Source organism: Dermacentor variabilis, chromosome 5 (genome assembly GCF_050947875.1).
Source record: "Dermacentor variabilis isolate Ectoservices chromosome 5, ASM5094787v1, whole genome shotgun sequence".
Taxonomy (NCBI): domain Eukaryota; kingdom Metazoa; phylum Arthropoda; class Arachnida; order Ixodida; family Ixodidae; genus Dermacentor; species Dermacentor variabilis.
Genome location: NC_134572.1, coordinates 159,047,202 through 159,073,175, shown reverse-complemented (window position 1 = coordinate 159,073,175; position 25,974 = coordinate 159,047,202). Strand labels below are relative to the sequence as shown.

Here is a 25,974-nt window from a genome sequence, read left to right as displayed (position 1 = left end):
GCTTATATACCTGTGAAAAATGTATACCCTTAGGGTCACGTGAAATCAATATTTTCGATGGGCTGATGCGTATTAAGGTACAGTCGTAAGCAAGTAGCCCAGACGCAGAGAACGTTTAATATGAATATTAATGCGAACAGCATTCTTGGCCCCGTCAGAACAGTAGTATTTCAGGCTATCTAGCTATCGACCCACCAAGAATATCCACCGATGCCGAAGATAGTGCAGCCTGAAAATGGTGGCCCGTTCCAGTGAGCATGTGCAATGATTCTATGCCGCTCTTCAATGAACCTGTTCGATGCCAACTTTTGTGACTGTTTACATGTCTCTGGGCTTGCGCGTACTTCACGGCGGCGACGCCAGAAGGCACAACGTGTCCATGAGGAAGCGAGAGAGCTAGAGGAGCCCGGCTGCAGGTACCCGCGTCACAGATGCGTTTCGGCTAATCGAATACTTTGATAGTCATATCGTACATTTGCCCGATTTCTGCCCCATTTCTTGGTAGCTTGGCATGCAGGCTGAAATGAAGGTGCCTGTTCGACTAATGTAATTCATTGAGACGATTGCGTCGCACGGCGCGCGCTAGCTGTGCTAAACGATAAATCTTTTTGCTAATACCGTCGTCTATGCACTTTTGCTCTCGAGTGTAGAGTTATCATGATGTGTTGAAAGCATGCGTGTGCATACCGAAGGCAAGATGCTTAATTGAAGTTTAAAGTATTTCTTCCCTCCTTTCCTTTCCCCTCTCTCTAATTTTTTGTATATGATGTATCACGTGAGCTTGGAGTTGCGCTAAAAAGAGAGGGACAGCTGCAGGTAGAAAGATATGATGGACCTAATAGTAAATAAACCTTGAGTGCCCCTTTGGGACACTTGTTACGTCTTACCATCAGCCACATTTAAATGGTATCAGCACTTATAAAAATAGTAACGACCTTTTTTTTTTTCTTTTTAACCAATATATACTGGCCGTATTTTTTAACTGCTAACAGCTCAGGCCTGAGTTATTACTCCGGCTCTAAGTTCAATCACTTCTGTGACAAAAATACCCTGACGATGTACCAGGCACACGCAACTAAATGCAGGCCACATGCACCACAGGAGGAAAGAAACTTATCGAAAATTTGGTTCATAACGTACACTGCGGTTATTCAGGTTATCACACCTAAGCACGTGAGACACGAACAGATCTTTATGTTCCGCGAATCGGTTCGCGTGAGGGTGGAGATTCAATATTAATGACAGGTGGTGTCCAAAACCACGGCCCAGCGATGTGCTCATCAACGTAATAAACATTGATCTTGAAGGCCATGCTGTTTCTTGCAGCAGAAGGCGGAAGCGGTTGCGGGAGTCAGAAACACGTCATAGACGTCAAATTCGGCGCTGAGGATCCTCAAAAAGGTATTATCAGGATAAGATAACGCGATATTTAAATGGTTACTTAAGCATATTGCAAATAGGTAGTATTGAATCCATGGCGCATCGACAATTTCAATTGGTATTAGATCTCAAAGGCTATGCTTTTGCGGCCTGCACACGACGGAACTGAGAATACGGCATGGCCGACATGTGTTGTGCATAAACGTTTTTTAGTTTTTCTTTTCTCCACTGCCATGTAGCAACACAGAGCACACACATTCAGTACCTCCATAAATTCGTATACGGTGTCAGCAGTCTATGCATATTTACTACAAGCCATACAAGACTATAAAAGCGCGTGTACGTCTTTGTGCAAAGCCCTGCTACCCTAGCTCCTGCTATCGTCGCTGCTTTCCTCGCCATATTTCTGCATACGCCACGTTTTTTTTTCATTCTTATATTCCTATTCCTATATATTCATATTTCCTTTTTCTATATCTCTTTTTATATCTCTTTTATATTATCTTTTATATCTTTATTACTGTATCTATATATAGCTTAATTTAAGTGTAGTGCCGTGATTATTTTTTCTTTTAAGTTTTCTCTGTAAGTGCTTATATTACTTTATTTGTATGTGTGTATTCAGTGTATAGTTCCTTCATCTTTAATTATATAGTTGTGCCACTTTTTTGATTACTTTTCGTACTTTTGTAGGCCTCGTATTTATTTCTTTGTGTTAGTGTACTTTGTCCTTGGAAATGTCAGCGCCGACGCACGCGTATGTGGAGTATGAGGACGGAGGCAAGGCGATCGTCTCTGTAAGCCTCATAAAGGATTACAGTCCCAATGACATAAACGATTTGGCCTGCAACAAGCGCATTTATTGGAGAGAAAGCGGAAAAGGCTTCGAAGGCGACGAAGGGTACTACTCCGGCAACATCATGGTGTTGGGATGTGAGTATATATCAACTTTCAACACTTCATTTGCTTCGCGGGGGTCGATCGCAGGGCAAAGTTGTGACTGGTGTTGTAGATGTCGCGGGGGGCTTTTCTCGTAGCTGGGTGCTTTTTTTTTTTTTTTCCGTTGAGTCGATATATTGCATTTTTCACAAGTACTTCTCCAGGAGGGCACATGTAACAGGCAAACGGAGGCCTCAGGGAAGCACCTGAGATTATAGTAACAGGTGCAGATCGCGGTGCTTTGCGCTGCATTTCATGCAGCCTCTATGTCGCTAAATGAAGCATGCACACAGCGCTGTGTGCGCGTTCCTTTATTGGGTCCAGTTATCGTAACGAGTCCTGATCGATGAGATTAGTTGATTGATTGATTGAGTAACTTTTATTTTACAGTCCTGCAGAACGCGTATTAGCACGTCGCGGGCCGCTCCCACGTCGGGACCGACAGGCCTAGTGCTGCGATGTTATGGCGATGACTTTTCCAACGTTATTCCTCCTCGCAGCATCAGTGGTCATAGTGACGTTCCGACCGCGCTAGAGTGGCATAGAATCGGCGTAAGGCATTGTCACATAATCGCGGCCTATCTTAGCATACAACTCACTGTGCGATCGTGGTTATAACATAGGCGGCTTATATGTCATTGATAAAGGAAATGGGAAAATAACTGAAAAAAAATGTAGCCTTGTAGGTGCTCGCCACGCGTTTCTTGGTCTGAAATTGGGCCTCATTGCCGACTCTACCGAAAATTTTTGCTCAACAGACTCTGTTTCTCATTTGACACGTGCGACATGTGTTCAAAAGAACGGAAACCTGCTGCATCAAGACTTAACCTGTGTTAATTAACACACGTTAGCACGCAACATGTTAACGGATGTGATGTGAAGCAACAAAGTGCCCATGCTGTAGTGTGCTTGTTTTGGGGCACTTACTGCTTCCGCTTGTTACTTTTCCTTTTCTGTATGTCTTGTAGAATCCCTCAGTTATATTTAGCGCCTAATGTCTCTACATGTGTCATTATTATTGCTTTTTAATCGGTAACTGCGATGACCATCACAAATGCCATATTTTATTGTAATCAGCATTGTGTTTAAATTATCCTTCAGGTGGCAAAGCTGATTTGATTTTCCGGCTGTCAAAGCAGCACAAGCCTGTTCCTATGGACGTGTTTGAAGAATCGAGTGAGAGATATCGGCACAAGCAGAAGCCAGCCCTCAAGGTAATAATAATGATAATAATGCTTTAACAATTGCAAAGTTTGCCGAAACAAATATCATGCAACTTCATTTTCCTCTTGCCATTTACATTATTACTAGGATGTACCAACAAAGGAAAAGCGGCGCCGACTAGAAACTGCCAAAAAATCAAGAATGCAGAAGATTCTTCAGAAAAAATCTGCTGCTGGAGATACGGACTCCAGCAGTGAAGATGAGCTGGTGCCCCGGAAGATGCTGAAGAAAGCAGAAAATGAAATTGCAGCACTCAAAAACAAATTAAGAATATCCGAGCAGCAGCGGATTGAAGAGCGGCAGCAGAATCAGAAACTCCACAGCTTACTCGAGGAGAGGATGAGTGAGCAATAATTTATTTTTAAATGACTGTGTCACTTTGTTCAGAAATTTATTTTTGCAGTATTCTGTGTCGCCTCACAAGCGTGCTGTCAGTCCTTGTGCATGAATGGCGTAGTAAAATGCCTCAGCATGCAAGCTAAGGTTTTAGATTAATGCTAGTCAGTGGAATTGATTGTGCTATGTGTGGACATTTATGTGACAATTATGATTGTGTTTATGTAAATGTGCACCATGCAGATTCCATGGAGGCCTCCATAATTGAGGCACTAAGAAAAGAAGTTCGTGCGGCAAGGCTGCCTTCACAGGTATGTAATGTGGCATGTTGATATTTTATGGGGAGCAAAAGTTCATGATTTTGAAATGTCAAATCAAGTCAGGCACTGTTTCCCATGGACAGATTTATAAATTTGATTGCTTGACGATCTAGTTTAACCTTTTGCTGCCGCAATCACACTTCTATCATGACATTTCTTTGGCAGCTCACATAATTTGCACCCATAGTACTTGATATAGAATTTCTCATCTAAGCAGCAGCAAAATAATATTTGTCGATCTGAGTACACGAGTCTAGCTGCATCCTAATAAACAACTAATAAATGACACTTCTGTATTGCTCATGCACTGATCTCACATTTTGCAAAACTTTAGCCTGTTTACCTTTAACCATGGAGGAAGGAAAAGGATAGGTGGGAGCGTACCGCAACACGATTGAAGCCAACCTGGTGACCCAACCTGTGGTCGCATGCCTAAGTTTGCGGCTGGTTTTAGTGTTCCCACTCTGCAGGCAGAGCCACGGCAAGGCAGCTGAACAAGCGTGCACCGAATAAATATTGGCATAGTTACTGGGAACCAAACGTCTTAGCAGATCTCGACCAAAGAGGTCACATGTTGGGCCACCACTGTGGCTTCATGGAGCGTTCGCTTGCCAAGGCTGGCTGCCTGACGTAATGCTCCCTCCTATATCTTTCCTTCCTCCATGCATTTAACTGCACAATTATCAATGCATATCTCTAAGCACGTGGTAATCTAATAGCTACAGCAATTTGTCTAAAGCAGCTAAACCTTTTAATTTGCAGCAAAGCTTTGTTGTGTCAAAAACAAAACCCTACAAGCTTTAATGGCCTTACTCTTTTACCAGTGCCTATTGGAGAAAATGTAAATGGACTTCTGATAACTGTACTGTTCAATTGCCCTTTAGGGTTGTGCTGCAAATGTTTGCAGCGATGATGTGCAGGAAACAGTGTGGGAAGCTCCCATGAAGCCATGTGAGGTGAGAACTTCATTGGCATTGGTATATTTATTTGTTAGAAATGACTATGCATTATGCATTGCTCATTATTTATGTAGTCAGCTTTAAAACATATCTAACTTACCACGAAATGCAAGTGTAAACTTGATGGTATTGAGCTTTGGTGTCGTATATTTTATGCTGAATTATAATTTAAGGTAATCAAACCAAGGAATGGGGAGTGTGTGTTACTCAACAGCATTTCTAGTTTGCATATGTACGGCTTTGTTATGCGCTATGCACATTTCATGCATGTTAGTGCTCGTAATACTGCACTTATGGCTATATACTAGTTACTGTGGATGAGCTTTTCTTTGCTTCTTTGCACTTTCCTGCTTGTGTACAGTCTAGCTTCTGTATCACTGGTGAGCACTAGGTAGCATTATTGTGCAATGCATGGAATCCTGCTAATATGTCTGCAGTGTAGATTTCTCAGCGACGAGATCATTACAGTTGTTTTCTGAAATAAAAATGTATTTCGCAGTGCAAGAAATAATGTGTAAACTTTCATTAAGGGTTATGTTTCAATGCAGTAGCAGTATAATTAGCAGAGTGGCAAATTGAGTGAATTGGCATTCGTTGTCAAATAAACATAACAGCACTAACAACAAGGGAGAAAAAATATACTACACAGGAAAGTGCCTGTAGCACTAGCTGTTACTTCCGTTTCAAATTTAGCTAAAGTTATATCCACCACTGTGGTTCAGCCACTGCGACGTCCTACTACAGAGCACAAAGTAAAATGAAATAATTATCAGTGTTGTGAGGCACAATCCAATGAAGCCAGAATTCAAAACAGCTCATGCATCGATTTATGTGTACATTGACGAACCTGAGGTTTTAAAAAAGTATCTGGAGCCCTTTACATGGCTTTTCTCATAATCTATGGGATTCACGTCCAAAGGCCAGGTTATTATATCTCCTTTGCATTAAACAGCCATAGGCAGAAAAAGCAGATACTAGCTCATACTTGCTCGCCTATATATTTGGAGGCTATGCACTCACTCGCAGTCATTGGCACTTGCATTCATGAAAGAAAGAAAATCTATTCCCGCATAGTGCAATACAAAATGGTATACAGTATCATGTGGCATTTGCAGTTGCTTGCATTGACACTTAATGGTACCCAGTCATGATAATTCTTGCATCCACAACCATTCACTCACATTACATTCACTCGCACTTGTGGACAGCCACCTATTATACTCGCATTCACTGAAACTCGCTGCCACCAAATTTCATTCATAGTCGTGTTTATCAGCACTCGCTGTTATTCATACGTCCCCTCAAGCTTGTTAACACTCCCATTCATACACACATCCTTGCACCTATCGTTACTCACTAGCACCCTCCTATGCCTGTGAAATAAGCGTGGAGCAAGTACGAGTTGGTATACTTGTGAACATTTTGACCTATACAAATTAAAAAGCTGGTGTTTTTCTTCCAGCGCAGCAATATGCAATAGTATAATAATTCACTACAAGTTTCTGGGGCTTTACTAGTTCTCAACAGTAGTGATAGCATGTAGTGCTCTGCAGTGTTGCACAGTTGTCACACATGAGGCAACACATGGGTCGTAGTATTTCCGCCAGCAAGATGACCTTATGCATTCAGCTGAAGAGCACCATGTAGTGTGACACAAATTTTTACGTGGTTTAAAGCTTCAAATATTGGGTAAGCTTGCTTTGAATTTAGACTGAAGAATGCACACACTTCAGGTTGTCCCCATGCAGCAACCAAATGAACAATCAGTGTTTGATGTTTCTCTTTCCTGTTGTGCTGCATCATTCCTACATTCTGCTCCCAAGCAATCGTTTTTTCTAGCCCAGACATATGTTCAAGTAATAGCTGACAAGCACGCTTCTTGCTTCTCGGTCCAGATCTATGCGTTTTGAGCCATTGGCAAGGAAGGTGGCGGGTTAGGCCCTGTTTAATTTCAGAAAAGGGCTCAAAAAGAACTTTGCCATTGCTCTTAGACACTTCGCATAGCTTCTTTATAGTTCATGTGCTAATGCTGATAAGTCTGTGGCCTACACATTTAAAGAATTGATGTGTGGTGGTAATTGCAATGTGGTTGGTTCCTGGATTTCAGGATAATTTCATTCAGGAAAACCCCCGCATGGCAGTCCATCAGCAGCAAGAGTCTACCACGCTGTATGAGGTATGTATACACAATACATGAAAGCCCAGCTAGTGTGTTTTGCATGGGGCTGTGAAAAATTAAGATCTGGAAATCTGAACAGCCAGAACGAAGACAGATTTGTACGCATTTAGTTTGTACTTTGCAAGCCTAATGTAGCAGCCACGGGACTATAAATGATATTGTTGCTTTCGCCACTTTATCTGAAAGAGCGGATGCTGAAGTGAGTGGTGAAAGCACTGTCTTGTTAATTTTTATCAGAATAAAATGACCTAGTGAACATTGTCTTTAGCTGTTTTGGATTGCGAGCACTTTTTTCTTGAAGCTAAGCTTTTTTCCTATATTTTTCTATTTCCCCTTTTCCTAAGCCTGTGTTTGGCATGGTTGCTGCTGCTGTGGTATCTTTGTAGGTATGATTGTGGATATGTATATGAAGGTTTATGTGCAAAGATTGCAGGCTCCAGCACTTGGGCTGACATAGCTCTGTATGCTTTCAGACTCACTAATGCCAGTTAGCATGCTATATTCTGGATAAAAAGAAAGTTGCTATTTAAGATGTGGGTATAATGATGACTTGAAGGTATTTTTAAATCACACTGACCTCTTAATGGAATAACATGTTATATCCAGTGGCATGCACCTTGGGTTTAGGCATTCGGCATGTGCCACTGTGACCCAAGGGGGTACAGAATTATTAAATTTAGCTAGATGTGTGCCATACAAACATCATGATGTTGCTTTTGTCATTGTTGCATCGCTGCATGCAGTAGACATCTCACAATATGTATCTGCATCTGCTTTGTTTGGCATTTGCAATATGGCATAACCTGTGAGCAATGCAGTGCATAAAGAAAAAGAAATTGCATGAGACACTTCCGCACATATGTTTATGGTGAACGAACATAAACATTGCATAATTAAAATTACAGGTCCCACAGGGTGAAAGTAAAGACTATTATATGCACCTTTACTTTTATAGCACTTCATTAAGCATGTCACTAAGACTTTGCTTCACGTTGACTCCAGTGTGTCTTGGATCTGCATGATTATTTTTTGGTGTTCTGCATGGGCTGCCACACTGTATTGCTCAGTTGTATTTGTTCTCTAACCTGCATCCATTGTACACCCTTGAGGTACTCGTTGCTATGATGTGCTATCAACTTGCTATTTGTGTTCAGGATTTGGATCTCGGCACTGCCCCAATGGATGAGGCACTGCCAGCTAATTCCGAGTCGGCAAAGCCCAGCTGCGTCCTTGGGCCTCGAGAAGAGGTGGCAGGCAGCCAGGTAGCCAGCCATGTGCCTTCCACCCGTGTGAGTGTATAGATTTATCCTGATAATTTGCACCTGCTAAGCCTCTATGCTTGCTAGACAAAGCCTAACGAAGTGTTTATTTCCTCTTGTTAAACATTGTGTCATACTGAAGAACTAATATTGCCATGAATGCACTTGCAGTTGGTCTGCTTGAATTTTCGGATCTTACTTTGTATACTAGTTTGTGCCAACTCATTATGAGAATCGTGCTATGCGGATAGAGCTGTCTGCCTCCTGCTCAGAAGGCACAGTACGCACCTCTTTGGCCTCTGCTTCACGTAGACGCCAACCCCAGGCTGACCCACCCGGGAGAAATCGGTAGTTGCCCTTTCCTATCCTCCTCTCTAATCTTCGTCTTTCTCTTGCTTTTCGATCTTCACTGTTTCCTCTTGGCTTCCTTTTACTTCCACTTTTTCCAGACAGCAAGGGTTAACCTTGTGTGGGATAGCCAACCTTGGTTATAACAGATTTGGTTATAGTAGTGTCGTACAGCTGGCGCCTGCAGGACGTGTTTTTCACGGTCTTGCAGCATCCCCTTGTTGGGCTTCATATGGAGGTGGGTGGTTGGCGGGGCTGCCGAATTTCCGCATATATTTATGGCATGTTCTTTTCCCCCACTTGCTGATCGCCCTCATAAACGAGGGCGCACCGAAGTATTTAGCTTCTATGGCCAACATAGTGAAAACTTTCCCAAATTCCATGTCATACATTCCGAGAACACTGCAATGTCAGTGAGAATGATCTCCTTTTCTGGTGTCGAAATCAATAACCGATGTTCTTGGTCAAGGCTATAAACTTTCCAAACTTCCAAGTGGAGATCTTCTTTTAGAACTCAGAGATAAAAATCAATATGAAAGGCTGCCGAATCTTGTCTTTTGGTGACGTTCCAGTGAATGTGACGCCGCATCGCACCATGAACACCAGCCGTGGTGTTGTATTTGATAGTGACCTGATTGATCTGACAGAGGCTGAACTACTTGAAGGCTGGGGTGACCAGAATGTGATCAGTGTAAAACGAATCAAGATGAGGTGCGATGGTAAAGAAATACAGACTAAGCATCTTATTCTCACATTTGGCTCAGGTGTTCTGCCTGAAACAATCGAGGCAGGCTATGTGAAGATCAGGGTCAGGCCATATACACCAAATTTCCTCCGATGCTTTAAATGTGAAAGGTTCGGCCACAGTTCCCAGAACTGCTATGGCTGAATAACCTGTGCCAAATGGCAGCGACCATGAACATCCGTCCGAGTCATGCGCGAACACTGCACATTGAATTGTGAAGGGGAGCACCCTGCGTACTCGCAGTCCTGCCCATCTTGGAAAAAAGGAAAAGAAATAATGGCAGTCAAAATCAAAGAGCATATTTCGTTTAAAGAGGCACGCAGGCATGTATCCTTCTTGCCAAAGTGGCGCGTCGGGGCAGTGCCACATCTGCCTCCAGCGGCTGTCCGGCCCATACACAGTGAGCCGGCAGTGCCGTCACCTGCCCCCTGGGCGGTTGCAGCTGGCGCTGTTCCACCGTCCGAGATGAAGGGGCCATCGACCTCTGGGCTGGTGGCCTCAAAGGCCTCATCACTTGAGAAGAGGCTTTCTCGACAAACAAATCGCTCTCAAGAGCCGGTGTCCAGCGTCTCGCAGGAGGCGATGGACACAACACTTAGTCAAACGGCACCACCAGCGCCTTAGGAGCGGCGAGAATCTTGACCGTTCCATAACAGAGAAACATCGCATTATGGGACCGGCAAAGGGCCCTGTAACCTAACTTTTCTTGTTAGACACACAGCACTAACCTCGTTCCCATATGGATACGCAAATATTACAATGGAACGTGAGCGGACTTCTTCACAACCTTGACGATGTTAAAGAACTCCTCCGCAAATTCACTCCAAAGGTGCCGTGTGTACAAGAAGCACACCTAAAATTAATGCAGACCAACTTTCTAAGGCAATATGCCACTTTCCGCAAAGACCGTGATGATGCACTCACCTTCTCGGGGCGTGTAGCCGTAATAGTCTGTAAGGGCGTTGAATGTCGGCAAATAAATCTGAACCCCCCTCGAGGCAGTTGCATTACGAGCTGTGCTATTTGGTCACCTAATCACGGTTAGTTTGATGTACGTCTCCCCTTCCTGTCAACTTACTAAAGCAGAGTTTCACAGCTTGATCGATGAACTTCCTCCACCATATATAGTCGTGGTGATCTAAATGCACATAGGCCCATGTGGGGCAACACGTGCGGATGCGTGTGGGCGCCCGATAGAAAATTTTGTTTTCTTCAGGTGCATGCTTATTGAACAAAACAGAACCAACATACTACACTGTTACACATAAAATATACTCGTCCATAGACTTGGGCATAGTTTCGAGCTCACTATTTCCGTACCTGGAGTGGTATGTTCTGAAGAACCCCTATGGGAGTGACTACTTCCCAATTACATTAAAGGTAACAAAACCAAATGCATGCTGTCCGCATTTTCCTTGATGGAACCTCGAATCAGCAAACTGGGAACTTTTTCGAGAACTCGCATATTTAGGCGGTGATGACAATTATGATTTTAACGTAGATGATGCTGTGGCATACCTAACTGATTGTGTTATCGATGCTGCAACAAAATGTATTAAACAATTTAACGGACTGGCAAAGAATCGTCGCAACCCATGGTGGAATGACGAATCTAGGAAAGCCCTCAAAAATCAAAACAAAGCTTGGGGATTGTTTCACAATTCTCCAACAGCTGAAAACCTTATTTCATTGTGGCCAGAATATTGTCTCAGGCTTTTGCTATCCTGAGGTTTGACTATGTGTTAATTGAATGCTACACTAATGAACTTGTTTGGCGTGGGAAAATTTGTGTTTATAGCATTGAAGAACCATTTATAAAAAGAAAGAAAACTTTTAATGTATCTCCAGATAGGTTCTGCTTACATAGTTTGTAGTTTACTTTTTGCCTGTGGCGATGCTGGCTAGTCTTATAGCACGTGCTTGATGCACAAGCAATGTGGAAATGAGGTATAATCACATTCACTGATTATGCATGCTTATTGTATGCAGTCTTCTGTAGGGTATTCTTTCTAATGTCAGGTTTGATGTTTTTTGTGTAAAACAGAAAAACTAGGAAAGGTAGGTTGGCTAACCACATAGGTGTGCTGCTTTTATTTCAGGGGCCAGTCCCAGCACCTGCAGAGCTGGGTGTGGAAGCTCCACTCTTCACACCAGTTGGTGGAAAGGCAAGCTGTGTTTGCTTATCTGAATCAAACTAGTTTATGTCATTATAAACGAGATTATGTGCCGAGTACTTTACTCGGTACTAACTGTGGAGCTTAGTGTATGCAGTTGTCAAAGCAGCCAGTACAGCAGTGTTCTGAAAAAATAACAGGTGCTGATGTGCTAGTATTTCAAGTTCATTCGCAGTGCATATAAAGATTGTCATTATTCCACTAAAATTGGTATTTCTGGGAATGTACCACTCCTACAATTGTTTTATTCGTCTATTAAAACGAATGCTCTGCTAGCAGTGGTGCATTGCTGTGTGAGCAGGAAAAGTCGACATCAATCGTCTATGAGCAATGGTTTATGAGAGTACTTATGTACTCTCATAAACAAGGTACTTATGTACCTTGTTAACTGAAAGTAGTAAAATCTGGAAAAAATTTTGAGACAAGTGAATTTTCCAGATAATCAGTCGTGGAAATTGCAGTGAAAAGTTGAGTTCGTTTTAAAAAATTTACTGCTACTGACAAGCTTTTCAACAACAGCTAAACATAAAGGTTTCAAAGAAATAAATAAAAACATGCCAGAGATATCAATCAGCTCCATTTTGTGGCACTGCAGTCTTATTCTGTGCATGAAAAGTGCATAGGGCTGGTCTGCTTCGTGGTAGCTCCTGGACCTAGAAAAGCGTCCTCGAGCCGCTTCACACATCGCACGAGCTGATCGTTCCCGACGCTGCATTTAACTTTATTTCGCAGCAAGTGAAGCACGTTTCTTGTTTCAGCAGATGTCGGCACCTTTTTAGGTCTTTCATTATCATTGCCTTCACCGCCCCTTCCGTTTGTAGCCATCCCAGCGATTTCGGTGTCAGTAAATTCACCTATCACCGGTACATCCTGGTTGCATAGCACACACTTGTAAATGCTCATGTCACTTTCTACTATGCAACACACGTAGCACAGACTTACAGGGAACCCTGCCACAGAAAGCAACATGAGCATTCACAAGTATGCGCTATATGCAAGCAGGGCATACCGAAACGCATGCTGCACATGGGTTTTTATTCTATTCTGTATGGACTAAAATTCAGTGCCGCAAGCATTGTGTAGAATAAAGGTAAAACGGAAATCGGACCTCTGATGGTAAATTGCATGCGTTGCACAAAGCGAACACAACGAACTGTGTCAAGCATGCTATTTTGCCGGGCCTGACTCTGCTCATGTCTCTCCCATCACATGATGTGCTACATGGTTGCTTGACAAAGTTGTTATGCCACTAGGTTCTGAGTTCACATCCTAGGAAGGTGTCCACTTTGTGGTAGGTGCAGCAGTCTTGCGTGAAGCTTGTTTAACGGTCCTGCGGCAGAGTTCTTGTTCCACTCTTAGTGAAGATTTTGAGGTATCCGCTATTTGGTCCAAAAATAGTTCGATGCCTTGGAAAATTTCCACAGCTGATTTTTTTTTTTTAGATATGAGAGTTTGAGTTAACACGGTATTACTGTAGTATGATAAGGCACCTCAGGAGTTCTTACCATGTTTACTAAGTAGTGTGCCAAGGCCTTGATTCAGGCTAGTTGGTCTCGTACTTGGAGCCTCAATATCGGTTAAAATGCAGGGACAGATAAATGACTACCACATATGGTGCCAACTTCCAACTGCTTATTTTGGAAAGGAAGATGTCCTTTTATGGACTCTCCACACATCCACAATGGTGTGACATCCTGTAAATGACAGCACGCAAACATCACTTTTTAATTAAGCAAGTTCTTTATGGGATGGTGACAGGGACGTAGTGCTGACGCACCTGTCTGCTAAGTACAGAGTATGAACAGCTTCTATTACCTCGCATGTCAGCTGTTGTCTGGCTCTGCCCACGATACTGCACTGGTCAAACAAATGTGCAACCACACTTTCTACAATATTGGCCCAGTGACTCACTGCCAAATTTCTTTACACTGTTATTATGCTCCCGTAGCCAATCATTCAGGCATCATCCTGTTTGTCCTACATAAGATCTAAAGCATTGCAGGTGTAAGTGGCAGATGACGCAGTGGTGTTTGGCAACAGCATTCAGGTTAGTCATCCAGAATAGCCTTGCTAGCTTGTTAGGTACAGAGAATACTAGTTGTACATTCAATCGCTGGCCAATCTTTTTTGAGTTGTGTGATAACTTATGTATTTAATAAAAAGAAAAGCCTCGCAGTTAAAAAACAATTTGTCCTGGTCCGGGACTCAAACCCGGGACCACTGCCTTTCCGGGGCAGCCGCTCTACCATCTGAGCTAACCTGGCGGCTAGCAGGTGGCAGGGCGAAGTCGAATTTGTTGACACCTCGAAGCAATTAAAGGCAAGAGTTTGACCTAATAATTCTGCAGAAAACCGCAAGGTAAATAGGGGTGTGCCAAGGCATTGATAATCCGCAACCGCAAATCATTCACAGCCACGACTGTAGGCAACATTCAGTATGAGAAAAGAGAGCAAAAATCAAGTTTGGTTTAAATTTTCTCGGCTGCTAATCAACCCCTTTTTTTTCTGCAAGAATATCTTGGCAATTGCTATGAACGGTTGGATGTCAGCTTTACCCTTTATTCATTACTTCTCTCCAACTTGCGGGTTTCTGTAGAACTATTAGGTCAAACTCTTGCCTTTGCTTCGAGTTGTCAACAAATTTGACTTCGCCCTGCCATCTGCTAGCCGCTTGGTTAGCTCGGATGGTAGAGCGGGTGCCCCGGAAAGGCAGTGGTCCCGGGTTCGAGTTCCAGACCAGGACAAATTGTTTTTCAACTGCGAGGCTTTTCTTTTTATTAAATACATAAGTTGTCACACAACTCGAAAAAGATTGGCCAGCGATTGAATGTACGACTAGTATTCTCTGCACCTAACAAGCTAGCAAGGGTATGCTGGATGACTAACCCAAATGATGATGCCAAACTCCACTGCGAAAAAAGGCGTGAAAATAAGTTTGTTGATTGTGCCTCGTGCATCATCAGGCAATTACACCTACAGTGCTTTAGATTCTCTATGTAGGACAAACAGGATGATGCCTGAATGATTGGCTACGGGAGCATAACAATGTAAAGAAATTTGGCAGTTAGTCAGTAGCGTGCCATTGTAGAAAGTGTGGTTGCACCTTTGTTTGACCAGTGCAGTATCGGGGCAGGGCCGAACAGCAGCTGACATGTGGTGCAATAGAAGCTGTTCATATTAAGTACTTAGCAGACAGGTGCGTTTACATTGTGCCCTTGTCACTATACCATAAGGAACTGGCAGCATACGTTCTAGGAGAGAAAAAATAATAGAGTAATGCAGAATGTTGCAGGAAGCTCATTGCATAAAAGATATCTGATAATAGTTTAAGTCCTGCATCTGTTGCGCTACCCAATAAAGAAAAACCCATGCTAACGGTTATATCCTACATGTGCGTGGAATGTGGTCTGGCGCAAGTACCATGTGTTGAATAGTTGCTTATGCTATTGTGTAAGATTTAGAAGCTTTTTTTTTTTTCAATGCCATGAAACCAGTTGAAGACCAGTGCCCTTTCTGTCCTGTCATCCTTTCTGCATTATAAGACATTTCTTTTTTCCTCCAGAGGATGAGTACTTCTATTCAATTAGTTCAGCACTGCACGTGACATTAGGTATTGCCTAATGACTCGGGCTCTGAGCAAGGTGTGCGACTATTGTGCAATGCAAAAGAGCAAAAGCAGTGCCAGTGTCCAACTGAAATGACACAGCAAGTCAACATTGCCTTGTCATTGGGGGAAATTGTACAGGGATGCCAAAATGTGTCATACCTTGTTGTGTCTTTATTCTCGCATTAGCTAGCTGCCTTGCATGACACTGCATTGGCCACCTGCCTTCAGAACTGCATAATTGCCCTCTGTAGTCGTGATGATCATGACCACGGTTTCGTTCGCAGCTGTTGTGACAAGTAGTAGTTTCATTGTGACTTGGTGCAATGCATGCAGTCTCACAAACATGGTGGCTATCGAGGATAGTGATTGTACTGTGGCCAGGCTTGCATCCAATCAGTCAGTTACATTGAGATTGTTGTACAATCTGTTACAGTCAGCTCAGTGGTGAAAAAATTATCGGGATGGACATGTGGTAGTGAATAGCATGCCTCCGACAAAGATGCGGCCAAGTCTTGTGCTATGACTGCACTGCAAAGAAAGTACTTCCTCAAGGCCCTTGCCGCTGCGAGCAGTATGATCAGTCGCGAAATGACATCTGCAGCTCCTGCACTGCTTATATGTGAAGTAGAAACAGGATTTGCGGATTGATTCAGTATAAAAGTGTGTTGGCGTGAACATTTGTTTTTTTTTTCTTTTCATACTCTTAACAATTCAACATTTGGTTAATTCAGAATTTAGTTCCAGTCCTGTGAAATTTGAATGAATGAGGTTTTACTGTATTACACCCCTTCTTTCACCGCATGTGTAATTTGAGCTCACTGGGGTACTGCAAGAACTGTTTTCAGCCTCAAGGGTAAGATTGCTAGCTCTGGGACAAGCAGCTCCTTAAGCGTGCAATAACTTAATTTTACTGTGGTTTTCTACTCTTCCCATCTGCTTCCCTAGACTTTTTCTCAAGTCTAAATAAAAACTAGTATATCCCGTACAAAAGGTGCTTGTCGCTGACTGTGGGATTAAATGTGGTGAATCCTCCGAGGTAGAATTGTTGTCCCTGGGCCATTATCAGTGAAGCTTCATCGACTAGGGCTTCCTACAGTCAGGGCGTAAACTTTGAACCTTTTGCATATATCTTGGTTTTATCCTTGAGTGCCATCACTGTGTTTGGCAATCTACTTTTCCTTAATAACTGTTACCTTTTTTATCCATTATTTCAAGAACATAGACTTTTTCTGAGAGTACATATGCTCTTTTGTATTTCAGTAATTAATCTCTTGCAATTTTTATCTTTTGTAGGTTCACATTGGAAATGGGTTATTTATTTGTGCCGACAAGTGGACGTGGGTCAACCAAGCAAAGACTGACAGCACGTTTGCCAGGGAGGTTGCCCGTTGCCTGTGGCAGCCACATGAATTGGTCGGCAGGAGTGTGACGGGCAAAATATGTATGCGGAAACTAAAGGAAGGTGGCGAGGCAAAGCCAGCATTAACACCAGAGAAACTTGGTGCAGTTCGAAGTAAGTAGACCCTGTCCTGCTAGCTCATGTTTTCATAATGATTACGAAGTGTTTTGAAGTTAAAGGAGCAATGCCTATCACATGGTGCTATTTCTGCACGAATAGAATGGGCTGTCGGTAAGATGGGGTTGTATTGAGGTGATCTTCTTATATGGGCCGACATAGTTTACATCTACACATCAGGGGCATGCATAGCTGTATGTGCATATTTAGTGATGCGCTCTTGCTAACAAAAACTATCACTTAGTTTCTTTAGTGGTATTATAGGTGCATTAATCTTTCCTATTAATAGTTCTGCACTGGCATCTATGCAGTGTTTTCCATGTGCATATTCCGCGGTGCGGTAGCGAAAAGCTGTGTAATTTGTGTAGTCACTTGCATGAGCTGGTATATACTTGATAATTTAATGTAAAATATGTGTGGAAATGTATTAGACTATTTCTGTGGTCTTTTATTGCAATTCTGCAGCCATTTATATTGTTTGTAAAACATGAACATTTCACAGAGATGGGAGCAAGACAATGCGAGGACGAACGCTTGCTTTCAACTGCTGTGGTTAATGTTGAAATATCAATTTATGTTGGTAAAAAACTCGTAAGCCTCCGTGTTCTATTTTTGCGGTTTCTCTGTGAGATGGGGGGGGGGGGTCACGCTTTACACTCAATATCGTGCCAGAACTAGCCCAATCAGTTACGCAGTGGAGCCACCTACTGTGCATGTCAGTTCCAATGGCTTGTGGAATCTAACAGGGCATGCTTTGTTTGCATTTTTTGTGCAGAGTCATACGAGCACTTCGTGGCGAAGCATCCGAGCTCTGTGGACACGGAGGCAAGGAGGCTCAAGGACTTTAACAAGCACCTGGCCACCATGCTGCGTGACGCAAAATAAAGATGGTTTGTGCTGCGTGCCCTAAAAAGTGTCCTCTTTGTCTCGGAGCTGGCTCATTGCCCGACTCACGTACGTGCGATTGAAATTCACTCGCTGCAATGTTGGCAGACGATGTTAGTGTGTGCAACTTCATCAGAAATATTGCATGAACAAAAGAACTCGTTCAACACAAATGAGAACACTTGTACAATGTAGCTAAATAAGAATAGCGTCTTTTGCATAGCTGAACGAGAACATTTTCATGTAGCATACACAAACGAGAACGATATCGTTGAGCGTAGCCATGCGAGAACGATCTCGCTTACTGTAGCCATACGAGAATCTCGTTCAGTGACGATGTCCTCTCGTACACATGTGACATACGATATCGTAGAGACTACGATATCGTAGAGACTACGATATCGTAGAGACTACGATATCGTAGAGACTACGATATCGTAGAAGCAATAATAGCGTAGAGAAGTTCTCGTTCAATTATCATACATATTTTTTCAATAGGGTCCCAGCGCGTATCCGTCCGACTTGATCTGGACCAATTTGATCGTGGCCTTTCGATCCCTTAGGAAAGAGCTCACGTACGCGCGAAAGCGTTCGCCGAGGTTCAATCTCGTCACAGAGTCGAGGACGTGCTTGTGCTTGACCGTGTCGAAGGCCTTGGCGATGTCCAGCGCCAAGATGCCTCGGACGTCTCTCGTGACCACGTCGACTATCTGCCTCTTCATCAACAGCATGACCTCTTGAGTGGACAGCGAGGGTCTGAAGCCGACCATATTCGGCGGGAGGAGGTGTCGTTCCTCGACATGCCTCGATATTCTGTTGTGGATGACATGCTCCGCCACCTTGCCCACGCAAGACGTGAGCGAAATGGGTCACAGGCTGTCTATGGCTGGTGTCTTGCCCGGCTTCGGAATTGGGATCACCGAGGCTTCCTTCCAGGCATCCGGTACGATGCCGGCCTCCCAGACATCGTTTATTTCTTTGGTGAGCAGTTCGATCGAGCCTTCGTCTAAATTTCGAAGCAGTCTGTTCGAGATTCCATCCGGCCCGGGCGCCGATCTTCCGTTGAGGCCTTGAAGGGCCGCTCTGACTTCCGAGACGAAGGGGGCGTCGAGCTCCTCGTCCGTCTTGCCGCCATAGGCCGGGTAATCTTCTGGCCCGGACTGCCTGATGGGGAGGTAGCGACGCGCGACTTCGCCCATCACTTCGCTCATAGATGCGCCTTCGCTATTAAGCTTGTGGACCAGCCTATCGATAGCCAGAGTGTGGTTTCTCTTAGACTGGGTATCGTCCAATAACTGCTTGAGGAGGTTCCACTTGCCTCCCGCACGCATCTGGCCCTAGACGGACGCGCATACTTCGTTCCATTGCTGCTGGCCGAGCTCGTTGCAGTGCGATTCGATCTCGCGGTTGAGGGCCGCAATCCTCCTCCGGAGGTTGCGATTCAGCTTCCGCGTCTTCCATCTGGCCGTGAGGGAATTCTTGGCTTCGAGCAGGTGCGCCAATCGAGCGTCCATGCGATTGAGCTTGAGGTCCGTTTCGACGGTCCTGGTGACCGCAGCTACATCCTTCTTGAGCTGCGCTACGAGGTCCGCAAACGACTCGTATTTTTCGTGGTCGTCCTTCCTTCTCTTTCGGCAAGCGTCCCAGTGGATTATTTCGAAGGCCCTCTGCAGGGCCACGCTGACCGGTAGGGAGATTTCGACGATGTAGTGGTCACTTCCCAGGTTCTCTTGTAAGTTGTGCCACTCCGCTCCCGGCGCGTTCTTGACGAAGGCCAGATCTGGGGTGGTGCCTCTCGAGACCGAGTTTCCCACGCGTGTGGGGTAATGGGGGCCGGTTATCAGTTCTAGGGAGCTGCCAGTCGCTGCCTGCAGGAGTCTGCAGCCTTTGGGAATGCTTCTCACGTAGCCCCAGGCTTCGTGCGGCGCGTTGAAATCTCCAGCCATAACGAGCGGCGTCTACCTCGCCTTGGACGATGCCTTGGTTGTTAGGCTGTAGAAGGTCTGCCGGTTGTCCCTAGGCGAGCAGTACACATTGATAACGTAGACGCTGTTCTTGAGCCAACTGTTCGGTATGATCTCAACGAGCAACGCTTCCAGCTTGGTGTTGCCAAGACGGAGATCGTGCTCCTGGAAGGCGCACTTATTTGCAATAAGTATGGCGATGCCGAGCCCGTTCTCCGCCAACGAGGAGACAGCTCGGTACCCCTGGAGGGAAATCGTTTCCATTTCCGTTTCCTGTAGCAAAATGACGTGGGGCCTCTCTTGCGGCTCCCGGGCCTTGATGAACTGCACCAGTTGAGGCCTGCGCCTCCGAAAGCTGGCGCAGTTCCACTGCCACACGATGAGCTTACTATCCGGTCTGGCCATGGTTGGGCATGTTGGACCGGAGCTGGGCTGAGATGCCATCTTGCTCGTCAGCCCACGACTGCTGGTTGTCTTGTAGAATTTCACTGGACACCGCCTCCGGCCTGGCGGCGTCGCCGTAGTGTACGTCACATCGCTTGGCAAGCTCGTTCTCAAGCAGTTGCACTCTGAGTAGAAGGGCCTGGTTACTCTGTACTAGCTCGGCAAAGGATTTTTGCATGCGGTCCAAGGACCTCTGCATGGCAGCCTCCACCATGCTCACGTCCTCAACAAGGACGTGAGCACGGCGGAGGCTCACGTCCTCCCACCTCCTCCCACCCTGGGAGGAGGTGGCTCTGCGCTTGACCGCTCTTGCTGTGGCCCCTTATTCCGTAGACGTTTGCCTTGGCGCGGCTGCTTGAACGGCACTGGCGTTTCGGAAGGCCTCAAAGTCGGCCTTCATTCTCCGGATTTCCTCCTTGAGACTGGCGTTTTCGGTCATCAACTGCGCGATCCTGGGATTATGCGCCCGCCGGCCCGTCTGCTTCGTCTGTTTCACTTTGTCGGCCCAGGTGGGACCTCCTGCGATGCGCACGTTGGACTTGGAGCGGCCCCTAGATTGAGAGCGCCCTCGTTGCACGGAGCGCTCATGTGAGCGGGAGCGCGTTCAAGAGCGGGAAAGACTGCGCGAGCGGGAGCGTCCCCTCGAAGAGCTCCTCTTCCGTAGCGCTGACGTCAGTGCCTGGCTCATCTCGCGTGCCGCGTTGCCACCCTTCTTGGCGTCGCCAGTTTTCTTCCGCCGGCGCCTTCGGCGTCTCTGCCTGACGACATACGGCGTTTGGAAGCGTTGCTCGCACTTACGATCAGCCGTTGGGTGAGGGCCTCCGCATATGCCGCATTTCGCCTCACACTGGTGGCCTTCAGTGGGGGACGCGGCTCCGCATCCCCTGCACTTCTTCACACTCGGGGTCGGACATACATCGGCCCTGTGGCCCAGTTCCCCACAACCGTAGCACACATCAACTTGCCTTCTGTATAGAGAGCAGGGCAGCATGCCTGCTCCACATATGACAAAGTTCGGCACCCTCAGTCCGTCGAACAGGACGATAACCGTAGTGGTGGTCTTGATGCGACGCACCTCCAACGCGGTGGGGTTCCGCCGGTGTACGATCATTGCGCGGAGCTGAGCGTCGTTGAACTCGAAGTCGACTCCCCTCACAACATCCTTGCATGTATTGTCCGAGGCGGCCATGTACGCGGCCACTTCAAAGACCCCTTCGCGCAGGTGTATCTGTTGAACCATCGCGTAAGCACGCGCGTTCCTTTCCTCTGGTGTTGAGACGACGTAGATGTTTTGCACGTTATTTGGGCAGACGATGTCTTCGCCAACCTCGTCGGGTGAAAGCGCCGCCGCCATAGCCAGCGCCTGTGCCACTCTAATAGTGCTGATCTTTTTCACGTCGAGGCCACCCCTTGGCCTAACGATGACTCGAATATGGTCCCGTGGCAGTCTCGGGAGCCTTGAGGCTGCGGCTAGCTTCTTCAGCGCGTTCCGCTGGGCTGCCGTGCGGCGGCCGCCCCTGCCGCCTCCCTGCTTTACCGGGCTCGGCGTCGACTTGGAAGTTTCTTGCCTTGCCTTCTTAGTCTTACCCGTTGCCGTGGTCCAGCCGGGGCACCTTGCTTCTTCGGGGGTGATTTCTACCCCCTCCACCATCTCGACTTCGGGCATGATGCCCCACCAACCCGGAGTTAGGCCAAGGCCTAGCCCGTACTCCTCACCGGCGTTAACCCATTAGGGTTAGCTCCGCCCGGCGTGGCGAAAAGTTCAAGGTCGTATAAAAGTTCCAGAAAAGCACCTACCGATATAAATCCGGTATCGGCTTGATCCGCGCAACAAACTGCGTCGAATGATGCACAGTGTTCAAGCGTTTTCGCGGACTGTACCACCGAAAACATTTGAGAAAACGGGAGCCGATGTTTGCGCGTCCGCACTTCTCGGCGCCCCCTGGCGATCTTTTCGCAGATATGGGAGAAAAAGATTTATGTTCTTTACGTCTGACTGAAGCCCCGGCTCTGCTGCTAGAAAATAAAATGTAAAAAGAATAAACGTTCTGCACCAAAGAAAGAAAAATATGGCGATAAAGTGTTGAAATAATAAAGATGCTCAATTACACTGATGCAGATAAGATTCAGGGGTTTTAATTGTCAATACCACGACATGATCATCAGGCACGCCGTTGGGGGGGATTCCGGATTGATTTTTACCACCTGGGGGTTCTTTAAAGTGCAGCCAATGCACGGCACACTAGCGTTTTTTTTTTCGCATTTCACTCTGATCGAGATGCGGACACTTCGGTCGGAATTTGACCACGTGCCTTCGGGGTCAAACCTAATACCAAAGCCACTACGCCAACAGAATGGATTACACTGATGTAGTAATTTTCGCCATTGTTTCTTAAGGCGACCAACAAGTTAAACGTGAAATAATGCTCAGCTCTAATATGTTATCAAGCAAAAATCCAGCACGCCGCTGCTTCGCTTGTTCGCATCGCTAACATTCTACTATACCCTTTTACATGCGGCGAGGAACTGTTGGGCAGGGAACTTCGCCGGCACGACCAACTAGAATAGGTGTTAGTGAAGTATACTTGGATAACCGATTTCTAGTATATATATATATATATATATATATATATATATATATATATATATATATATATATATACTGCTGCAACTTTCTCGCTGTCTTAGACGGTGCCTCTAGAAGGCTAGCGCGAGTATACAACAACCTATGATATACCGACAGCTTGATGTGTCGCTAATCTGTTTCTCGTGGACGTAATCAACGGTTCCAGTTCATTTAAAGGGAACCGAATAAAGTAACCTCAAAAGAACAATAAACATCAATTGAAGCTGTTTCAGGAAATTTCGATTCAGCAATTGCAAATTCGTACTCATTGTATCGACTGGCCGATATTCAAATCAATTGTGGAAGACGGTTGTCGTGATGGCATGTCCTCTAGCCTAGAGGACATCATAAAGGTTGCCCTAGAGGCTGCCACGCGTTCGCTTCCGAGAACGTCTACACGCACTGAATACGACATTGAGCTGGAGAAGCTTCGTGCGATCCGTCGCCATGCACACTGAAGATACAGGCGCACAAAGTCTGCACATGACTCGAGGTTAGCCAGAAAAACTAAAAAAAATCAGCGTCGCATGGACCAACTTGCATCGCAAAGATGTATGTCATTCTGCGAGTCTTTGGATCCACTAAAACCTTTGTCTCACATATGGAGAACTGTTCGTAGTCACCGTGCAACACCTAAGCAGGCCATCCTTTCAAGTCTTTGGCCCTTCACCAACTATGCAACATTATTTCTGCAGCGGGATTGCTGCCGAAACTAGATCCGCTCGAACATCGACGCTCGAACACTCACCGATTTCCCGCGACCGCCGCATGGGCAGTCCTTTCACCTTGGACGAACTCGAAGCTGAACTTGGCTTTTCGAAGCGTTCATCATCACCAGGACCCTACGGTATAGCCTACCGTACCTTATGTATTCTTGACCAAGAGGATCGGAAAGTGCTCCTGCTCTGGTTCAACAGCTCCTGGCAGACAGGCACGGTTCCCCAGGAATGGTAGACCAGTCGCCTAATTCTACTGCTCAAGCCTGGCAAATCGCCTGCAGACATTGCATCGTACCGACCAATTGCGCTTGCCAGTTGCATCGGAAAACTAATGGATAGAATGGTTCTAGCACGGCTAGGATGGTACCTCGATTATTACCAGGTATATCCAGATGCAATGGCCGATTTCAGGCTTGGCCGTTCTTTCATAGACGACGTTATCGACTTGGGGACTTACGTCGAGGCGCAGAAGTCCTGCAAAAGATTATCTGCTACCCTGTTGCCGGATGTAAAAGGAGCATACGATAACGTAACGCACGAAGCGATTTTCAACGCTTTAGAGGCAGCAGGACTTGGCGGCAAGATTTGTTTCTGAATTAGTAGCCATCTACATAAGAGATCCTTTTTCATAATGCCGAGGGTAGCCCAACCTCCCAGCATTACAGTATAGGTGGGGTGCCTCCGGGCGGGATACTGAGACCAACGCTCTTCAATCTAACACTCATTGGACTCACTGACACCCTTGCATGCACCGTTGCGCTCTCCATCTATGCCACCGGCATTTGTATTTGGAATTGGGTGTGACGTGACTGCAGCTTTGCGCGTGACTTCAGAAGGCAAGCGCTTTAACATTATCCTACCTTCGAATACAAGGGCTTCAAATATCATTTGAAAAGTGTGCAGTGGTGGCATTTACAAAGAAACCAATGTCTCCATACGTGATATCCGTCGACGGACAACTGATCTCGTAAGCACAAGTCACAGATTTTTGGGGGTGGTCATTGACAGAAATCTCTCCTGGACTCCTCATGTGAATTATGCGAGAGAACGACTTATGGTAATTTGCCATATCATTAAGTTCCTAGCAGGAAAGACCTGGGGAGTGCCAATACAATGTATGGTGCCACTGTACAGGGTCTTGCTTATTGGATTCCTGTGGTACAGCCTACCGGTCATGTCCAACAACTGCAAAACTAACCTGAATATAAAAGGCATCCAAGCCCGGGCCCTCAAGATACGTGTTGGTGTACCGCGAACTGCTTCAACGACTGAAGTTATTGCAGACGCTCTAGATTACACTATTAGAACGCACATTACCATTACTGCGTAAGACACTTCATCCGGACCCCTATCCATCAGCTCTCAAGTCTCCCAGTAGAAAGGCCCCACCAACATTCAGTGCAACTACCTTCGCGCACCGTGCCTCTATTAGGTCAGGGTAAGCATCAGCGGGAAGACCTTCGATTCCTCCATGATGTGTGACCCCTACTCAACAATCCTATGACTTCAGAAAAAGTCGAACTTGCCGCCATCTACACTCAAGCAGGAGTGCAGCGGTGGCGTAGAGGTAGAACACCCGCCTCGCGTGCAAGAGGTCCGTGGTTCGAATCCCGGTGCCGGCAATTTTCCACCGGATTAAAAAAAAAATCCGCGTGTTGATAAAATTGCACAAACAGGCCTGGAGTGTGGCCTGATCCCGGTGACCAGAACCGGTAACGCACTCCCTCACCAGAGCAGGATTGGCCACTCTGGTGCAGTACTTGGCCACAACCTCCTATGAACACAACAATCAAACCCCGGCCCTCAGTCCCCAGCAGCTGCGAAGCAACTGACCACGGCGGCGGTCAGACCTGCGACGCAGCAGAGGGTGCTAAGAATCACTGGCTCCGGACAGGCCGCCATTGGAATATGAACCTGGCAACGTTTAACGCTAGAACGTTATCTAGTGAGGCGAGTCTAGCAGTGCTATTGGAGGAATTAGAGGGCAGTAAATGGGATATAATAGGGCTCAGTGAAGTTAGGAGGCCAAAAGAAGCTTATACAGTGCTAAATAGCGGGCACGTCCTGTGCTACCGGGGCTTAGCGCATAGAAGAGAACTAGGAGTCGGATTCCTGGTTAATAAGAATATAGCTGGTAACATACAGGAATTCTATAGCATTAACGAGAGGGTGGCAGGTCTTGTTGTGAAACTTAATAAGAGGTACAAAATGAAGATTGTACAGGTCTACGCCCCTACATCCAGTCATGATGACCAGGAAGTCGAAAGCTTCTATGAAGACGTGGAATCGGCGGTGGGTAGAGTGAAAACTAAATACACTATACTAATGGGCGATTTTAATGGTAAGGTAGG

The 25,974-nt window shown here is 45.8% G+C and overlaps 1 protein-coding gene across 1 annotated transcript; it reads left to right on the top strand.

Annotated features, from left to right (window-relative positions):
* Positions 1-1,628: 1,628 nt before the first annotated feature.
* LOC142583270 (uncharacterized) lies at positions 1,629-17,889 on the top strand. The gene is made up of 10 exons (XM_075693666.1): positions 1,629-2,313; positions 3,421-3,533; positions 3,631-3,886; positions 4,123-4,190; positions 5,084-5,155; positions 7,266-7,334; positions 8,492-8,626; positions 11,789-11,854; positions 16,763-16,982; positions 17,761-17,889. The coding sequence occupies exons 1-10, from the start codon at positions 2,118-2,120 to the stop codon at positions 17,868-17,870; spliced, it is 1,305 nt and encodes a 434-aa protein (XP_075549781.1). The 5' UTR covers positions 1,629-2,117; the 3' UTR covers positions 17,871-17,889.
* The last annotated feature ends 8,085 nt before the right edge of the window (positions 17,890-25,974 follow it).

Excerpts from the sequence above, each read along its gene's own strand:
- LOC142583270 (XM_075693666.1), top strand. The coding sequence starts at position 2,118 with ATGTCAGCGCCGACGCACGCGTATGTGGAGTATGAGGACGGAGGCAAG. Across the intron at positions 3,887-4,122 it reads CTTACTCGAGGAGAGGATGA|ATTCCATGGAGGCCTCCATA; the intron begins GTGAGCAATAAT and ends TGCACCATGCAG. Across the intron at positions 4,191-5,083 it reads CGGCAAGGCTGCCTTCACAG|GGTTGTGCTGCAAATGTTTG; the intron begins GTATGTAATGTG and ends ATTGCCCTTTAG.